The 7,872-nt window shown below is 34.3% G+C and overlaps 1 protein-coding gene across 1 annotated transcript in view; it reads right to left on the reverse strand.

Annotated features, from left to right (window-relative positions):
- LOC150104392 (uncharacterized) overlaps positions 1-7,638 on the reverse strand; it is a 127,607-nt gene extending 119,969 nt beyond the window's left edge. Inside the window, exon 1 of the mRNA XM_090396469.1 lies at positions 2,124-7,638. Coding sequence (XP_090252595.1) covers positions 2,124-7,638 — 5,515 coding nt within the window. The remainder of the gene's footprint in view (positions 1-2,123) is intronic.
- Between the last annotated feature and the right edge of the window lie 234 nt (positions 7,639-7,872).

Here is a 7,872-nt window from a genome sequence, read left to right on the forward strand (position 1 = left end):
GAGGCGAATTTTCTGTTTCCACTGTTAAGCAGAAAATGCATTCATGTATGTTATTAAAGTAGCTCAGAATGGATTCATAGTCTGGTAGCAGTGTGGAAAGTGAAAATACCACACATAAAATTTCCCGTTCTTTTAACCTAATATTAGATCTTTCCAGCAGCGAGCATAAAGATGTGTGAAAAGGATATACCAAAGGTGACTGTATACACACACATAAAAGTGTCGAAAACCACGGATGAATAAAAGTATAGTATTTTTGATAAAAAAATAAAAAATAAACCATAATATAAATCTTTAAACAATATAATAAGAAGAGCATGGAGAGACCAAAGAAACATAGCTTAATAATAAGTGCAAGGAAATAGAAGATCTAGAAATAAAACAAACTCAAGAGTGATACCAAAAAATAAAATAAAAAATGCCGAAGAAGAAAATGATCTATCCATAGAAGTTTTCAATAAAGAACAATGATGGCAAAACTCATCAAAACTGAAGAAAGAAATGAAGAAAAAGGTGGGCTAAATACATTTCGGATCTTTTTAGAGATGAGGAGAGAGATATAAATACTGGAGTTCAACAATCTTGAAGATAGTTGTCCAATACTAGCTATAGAGCAAAAGAAGAAAGGAAATAAAAAGGCACCAGATCAAGATGATATCTCAAACAGAAATGCTAAAAGCTCTAGAAAATGGAACAGAAGAGCTAAGGAAACTATTTAATCATATATATGAAAGTCGATATATTCCTGATGAACTCATAGTATTTATCTTGATAAACATCCCAAAAAAGGCTGGGCTACAGACTAATAAGCCATTATAATAAAATTACTGTTAAAAGTTATATTGGAAAGAATAAGGTCAAAAACAGCAAATGAAATAAAGGATCTTCAAAGTGGATTTATGAAAAACAGAGTAAAAGAGAGGACATCTTCAATATCAGTGACACTAAAAAGAAAAACCTAGAAATGCAGAAAGATGCTTATCTTTTATAGATTATAATAAAGCATTTGATAGTGAGTGTTCACCATAAGAAATTAACAGAACCATTACAAACAAGACTGAGATCCTATATATACTGGAACCAAACTGCAAACATAAAAATAAAATTTTCAGAAACTTTCCAAATACAAAAGTGTCAGGCAGAGTTGTGTTTAATCTCTATGCTGAAAAAATATTTGAAAGTATGGAAGAACTGGAGGGAGTAAAAATAGGAGGAAGGAATAAAAATAATCTTTGTTATGCAGATGACAATGTAGTGATTGCTGAAAGAGAGGAAGACTTACGAAAGTTAATATGGCAAATAAATACACAACAGAGTAAAAATTATGGTCTTGCATTAAATTCCAAAGAAACTAAAAGTTATATAGAAAGCACAGACAATTTACCTCAAAGTTAAAAGTCAAAGTAGAAATCAAATTATAGAACAAGGTCTAAATTAGGAGAACAGAATTTGCAAAATCAAACTTGAACAAAATTAAAAATATACCACCCTCAATATAAATAAGAAAGAAAACAAATTAAGATTCATTATGGGTCTAAAATAAGAGGAATAAGGTTTTAAAGATGATGGGTACTAAAATGGAACTAATAAAGAATATACAAAAAAAGAAAAAAAAAATCATATATAGATCATATTGTGAGGAATGCAAGTCTTCAAAAAATTTATGAGAGGGAAGAAAGGAAGACAGCAACATAGTTAAAAACAAAGGATTGCCAGACTGGGTCTGAATGCAGAGAGTAGTTTAAGGCAGAAATATATGGAGATCCATAATAGTGAACCTTCTGGATGGAGATGGCATGACAGGATTAATAAACAATTTCAATTAATGCTTGTGAACAAACATAAAAATATATATGCATTCTATTACAAATAAATGCCATCTTTAAATAGGATTTTTAGAATCCAAGCAGAATCTATAAAAATGTCTCTAAAGGAGAGAAAAAGTGATATGGAAGGAGGAAGAATAAAATATTAAAAATAGCATCCTTATATATTTTATTCTCTCTCTCTCTTTGTGAGTGTGATGAACGTGCATTCTACAGACATGTTGTTTTACATTATGACAAATTAGAATTAAATACCTAAAGCAAAACAATAATTCATCTAATACATCACAAACTTACCTCTGAGTGCTGCAAATCTTCTGAATACTCCAGAGGGTGAAAATAATGATGAAAATGGCTTAACACGAGATGGTGAGGAAGAGGTCGGCGGTAATGAGAGTTTAGGTTGTCCAGATGGAGATGTAGATAGCCTGGATATATCCAACGTGGATATACTATATGGAATGTTACCTGAACTTAATGAGACATTTTTAAATGTGCCGGATGACAGTACCTGGTTGGTATTAGAATGGTACATTTCAGGAAGCAATTTTGTGGAATTTGATAGTTTCTGTGGTGTTGATAGCACTGAAGTATGACTAGCTGAGGAATCACCCAAACTTAAGATACTGTCCTCTGATGACTTCAGCGAATAATAACCAGTGTCACGGTATATTTTATTACTCTCAGCTGACTCCATTTCGTTAATATTGCCCATTGATTTTGCACCCAAAACTAGTTCTTGATTTTCATGACTGGATATCAAAATGCTGTTTTCACTGAAAGCTTTTTCGTTATTTTGTAGTGCAGCTGGAAAAGAAAGAGATTTTGTTGCCATTTCCTTTTGATCATTTGCTGAATTTTTAGATGGTTGTTTTCTAGAATGATCTGCACTATTAAACTCTAATAAGCAATTATCTGAATTAATGAAATACATATTTTTATCTGGAACATGGATTTCACTAGAATCAAAAATGTTATCATTAAATGATGACTGGAATTCATTGCACTTCTGTACTCGTGATGCATCCTGAGGAATGGATGTATTAGTTGAAAATTGTAATATAGCTGAAGAATTTTTAGAATTTTCAACAGATTCATCAATCCTACCAATAGTTTTACAACTGTTACTGAAAGAAATTCTATTCATCTCACTTGATATATCACCACTGTACACAGCAGCTTTAGTGGATTCCACTGCTTCCATTTCTGAAGATTTTGTTTCTTTTAATGAATCCCTTGCTTGATTACAAATAGTTGATGGTTCATCTGTTTCATTCTGGCATGTCAAAGGCAAATTTATATCAACAGTGGATGGCAGTTTTGTGTTTTTAGATTCAGTGTGGCCTAAAGAAGTTTCGCTTTCAGCATCTGTTGCTGGCAAATTATCTGAATTTTCAGAATTTTCTAATGATATTCCTTCATCTCCACTGGAAAAATTGCCATCCAATGTTTTTTCATCTATCTTTTTCTCCTCCTGCTTTTTATCTTCTAAATCAACATTACTTAATGCTTCCAAATCTCTTACAGTCTGACTAAACATACCATTAATATCCAAAGCAGTATTATTTTCTAATCCTAAAGCTTTTTTATCATCCTCAGTCATTTGTACCTTTAATTCACACGATTTTGGAAAGCAATTTAAACCGTGTTTTCTTTCTCTAACGGGCGAGTTATTTCTACTTGCAGACACCGTATGCATTAAAGCAACTATCTGATCTCTTATGTAAACCTTTACACGTGAAAAGTCATCACAACCTTCAATTAGTTCTTGACATATTTTCATTGAATCTTTTGCTGCACCATCTGCTGATTTTGTTAGAGACAACATTAGCTGTTGGCAAATGTAAACTGTTTCCTCTGAAACAGTAGAATCTGAACTATCACTACAACCAGAACCTGCAGACCCACGGCGGCAAGCAGAATGAAGCATAGCAGCCAATGTTTCTCCTGAACCTACAATTCCAGCTTTGTTAGCTTCATGGGAATTATCATCTTCATCTGTAGTTGTATATTCTGCTGACTCTAGGGTATCACTTCCATAATCACTATTGTTACTACCTAAAGTGCTACTTCCACAACTGCTGCTGTTTTCACCAGCTGGAACAGAAAGAGGCGACACAGACTGCATAAGCCTTTCTATTTCACTTTCTAGAGTTTTCCAAGCAGAAATATATTCCTTTTCAACTTCACTATTCAAATGAGATTCACTGTTGTTTTCTGAAAGATGAGAAATTAATTTCCCCATAATATCCTTTCCTTTGCTACTTGGATATTCGTCTGATGATACATCACTGTCTATATTTAATTTAGATTTAACTGTTGTAGTACTCTGCATTTCTAAAGGAGGCAAAATATCATCCTTAGTTTCATGATCTTCCAATTCTGCACTATTTATTTTATCTTGCAATAATTTTGTCTGAAATGGCTCATTCTGTACAACTGATGGACTTTGACTGTTTACAAAGAAATTATTATTAATGATGGTATTATCTTCTGTTTCCAAATTATCTGTTGTGATAACATTAGTTGATGTATCAGTGTTTGTAAAACATTCATCTTTTGTAATAGTGACAATGTTCTGATCCTCCATTATTGAATCTGAAGTTAAAATTTTATTTTCTATGCACATATGATTTCTGGATATCTTATCACTGCTTTCTTCCATTGTTTTTTCTTTGAAACTATAATTTCCTTGATTATCAATAAAATCTGAATCCTCTAAGCAGTGACTCAAAGTGTTTTCTGCAGCTAAGACATCATTAGAATTACAAGCTAAAGTATTTTCACTTTTGTTGTTAAAGCTGGAAGACATATATTCAGGACTTTCCTGTTCATTCATTTCATTTTTATTAGCTTTTAGGGAATTTATTATTGCTGAACGACTAATGCTTATATAATGACTTTCATCTTCGAAATCACTTCCAAAATCATTTTCATCATTTACTCTAACAGTATCTCCTAACAAACCAGAAGTGAAATATTTTTCTAAACGAGAGGAGGCAAGTGCAGAGGGATCAATATCATCAACACTTTCCTCATTAATTTCACTGTAAACTGAACCTGATGTTTCTGAAAGAGTATCACTAAAAGCAGTACTTGATTCATCATCTTCGACTTCACGCATATGCATAACTAACTTTTCATTAGTGGTGTCAACTGTGTTTCCAATCGTTAGATTAAAATATTTTTCTAATTCTGAAGGTGAAGATCGATTAGTAGGAGTAACTGATCTTGAGCCTCGATCACTTTCTTCACAACTTTCTTCAATTATGGTGTGCAACATGTATGGTGAATGATTGTAAAAAGATGAATTTGCTGCTGAAGTTTCATACAGAAGTTCATCTGATGATGATGACACATCACTAAGGACTTCATCTTCTTTTTCAATTAGCATACATTCTTCGTCGTCAAACATATTTAAGCTCATTGCTTCACCGTCAGTTGGGCTATTTTCTGAAAAGTAATCAATGTTTTCTTTTGAATTAACATCTGAAAAATCTGAATTCGTACAGTGGGTTGACAAATTACTTCGGTCACCGGAAATGATTTCCGAAGAAAATTTGTTTTCCAGCTGCATTTTACTTGTAGACTGACACGAATGTTCGTTTTCTAATGAAAAAGTGAAGTATCTCTCTAATGTAGATACTTCTTTTGGGCAGTTTAATTCTGGACTCTGTGCTGTCGGAGAAAAATTACTCTGGCCAACATGCAGCTGATTTACAAAATTGTGAATATTCTTGTTTTCATTTCTCTTTGAAATATTACTTAACTGCTTAGAATGTAAATTAACATCGCTAGCGGTTATAAACAATTCCGATTTTTCTTCTGTTAAATCACCAACTGGTGTTGCTGAAATAAATTTCTTTTCTATTGATTCCGTATAACAATCCACACTTCTGTCTTGTTCAAAATGGCCAATGAGATCCTCGAAATTTTCATCATTAAAAATTTCACTGTCGTTATCTCTTACTTCACTTTCAAATTCATTTTTTCTAGTAAAAATATTACTTGTTATATCTACATCATTCGTTTCTGATTTATTGTGCTTTGTGGGTTTCAAATTTTCTAAAGAGTCATTATCATCTAACTGTTCAACGTTTAACTTTGAGGATAACGCTATATCACTTACCTGCTGGACCGAAACAGTATCACTGAGTTGAAAAGCATTGGCGTTTCTATTTGATATGCTTTCAGTCCGTAAACAAATTTCGGATTTCTTTCTTTCGTTGTTGTCAATATCCTCCATTTCAATGTTGGAACACTGCCGTAATACATAATTTGCACCTGTCACTTCATCTCCTAGTTTAGCAATTGTAGAATCAGCATTCGTCCACATGCTTGTTTTGCTTTCATTTTCACTGAGAGTCGTGTCATAAACCGAAGTTATATCAACATTACAAAAGCCATCCGTCGAGCTTTCAACAGGTATCTTACGGTCGATATCAGTGCGCAGCTGTAATTCTGTAGAAGCTGTGTTGTCATTAGGGAACAAAGTAACGACGGCATTTTCAGACTTCTCACTAGTAGTCGAATCAACGCAATTAGGCGATCTCATGTCATTCCACAAATCACCGATAAAGTTAGAATATCCCAATACCGACACAGCCAGCGGCGCAACAGGTGAGCTCCGCAACACCCGCTCGCAAGGTTTTACGTTGTCTACCCTAACGCTAACGTCTTCGTTCGCGTTTCCGAAAACACTTTTTTCCGTTTGGAAACGCTCGTTTGCCTCGGTCGGTTGACTATTTGTCGATAATCGACCATGTAGAAACACGTCGGGGTCGGAAAAGCCACAAATATTGGGGACAGGGTTAAAAGCACGTTGATCCCCAACCTCGCTATCAGTCCCGACTGCGTTCACTGCTTGGTCTGATGTGTCGTCACCATCGTGTACGGGTATACAAACAGCAGCTTCGCCTCCGCACTTACAATGCCTGAGGTCAGGGTCTATGACTTTGCGCACTCTACCGCACTCCCTTACGGAACATGTAAATCCTATATCTAAATCTCCAGAGACTTCCACATCACGACTACCAAGCACGTCATTTCCCACAAGCCCCAAGAGAGAAAAGCTTCTATCAACAATGGCCTTGCTTTCGTTCACTGCTTCAGGCCAATTGGATTCCACACACCTATTAGGATGATCGTTTGCCACTCCCAGGGTGTTATGGTATTTACTATTTGTCGCTACATTCTTTCGTTCCTCACATTTGCTACTTTCATGAAAACTACTTTTCAGAATCTCATTCCCTTCTGAAGTATTCTGAGAGGAAGCACTTTGATCTGAGGAACGTAAAGGTGTAGCGCTTCCTTTATGAGTTTGATAATAATTTTTCAGTTCAAAATCGGGTAATTTAATATGCATATTAATTATATTACCACTCTCGCTTTCATATATGTGGATAATTGAACCACAAAAGCAGTTTTGTTTAGAAATTCGAGCTTTGTAACAGTACGGAAGCTGGCCATATATTTTGAATTCTTCGGTGTGTAGAAGCGTATTTTCACTTTGTTTTGAAATACTTCCTTGTTTTCCAAGTATCTCTTGTGCCAAATGTTCCAACTTCTTATTTTCGCCTTCAGTACTGTTGCACGTTTCATTAAGTGTAATTACTTCGAAAGGCAAATCGACACAATCATTTGGTTTAAATTGTGAATTTGTATTATCAAAATAACCTATATCTTCTATTTTTTTCTTTTTCACAGAAGTGAGTAGACTCTTTCGTTCGTCCAAAAGCGATAAATTAAATGTTTCAGTACCTTTGGCTGAAAAAATATCTAAATTGTTTACATTAGTGATTGCATTCTCCATACAAATATTACTGTCCTGCGATATCAAATCATCGCCGTAAGCATTACATGTTAAAGAATGAATAGCGCCAGTGACTTCCGGAAAAGATGTAAAAGGTGTTAAATCATCGGATTTCAATGCCCCAGTTTTCCGTTCCTGGTTTTCTTTTCTTTTTCTTGATAAAGTGTCTTCGTAAGCGGAAGTGTTACTCACAGCAGCTTCATATGTTTGTTTTTCATCGTCGGTGTTTTTGGT

The sequence above is a fragment of the Typopeltis vanoorti genome, chromosome 8 (assembly GCF_054136105.1).
Source record: "Typopeltis vanoorti isolate ZY-2024b chromosome 8, IOZ_Tvanoo_1.0, whole genome shotgun sequence".
NCBI classification, from domain to species: domain Eukaryota; kingdom Metazoa; phylum Arthropoda; class Arachnida; order Uropygi; family Thelyphonidae; genus Typopeltis; species Typopeltis vanoorti.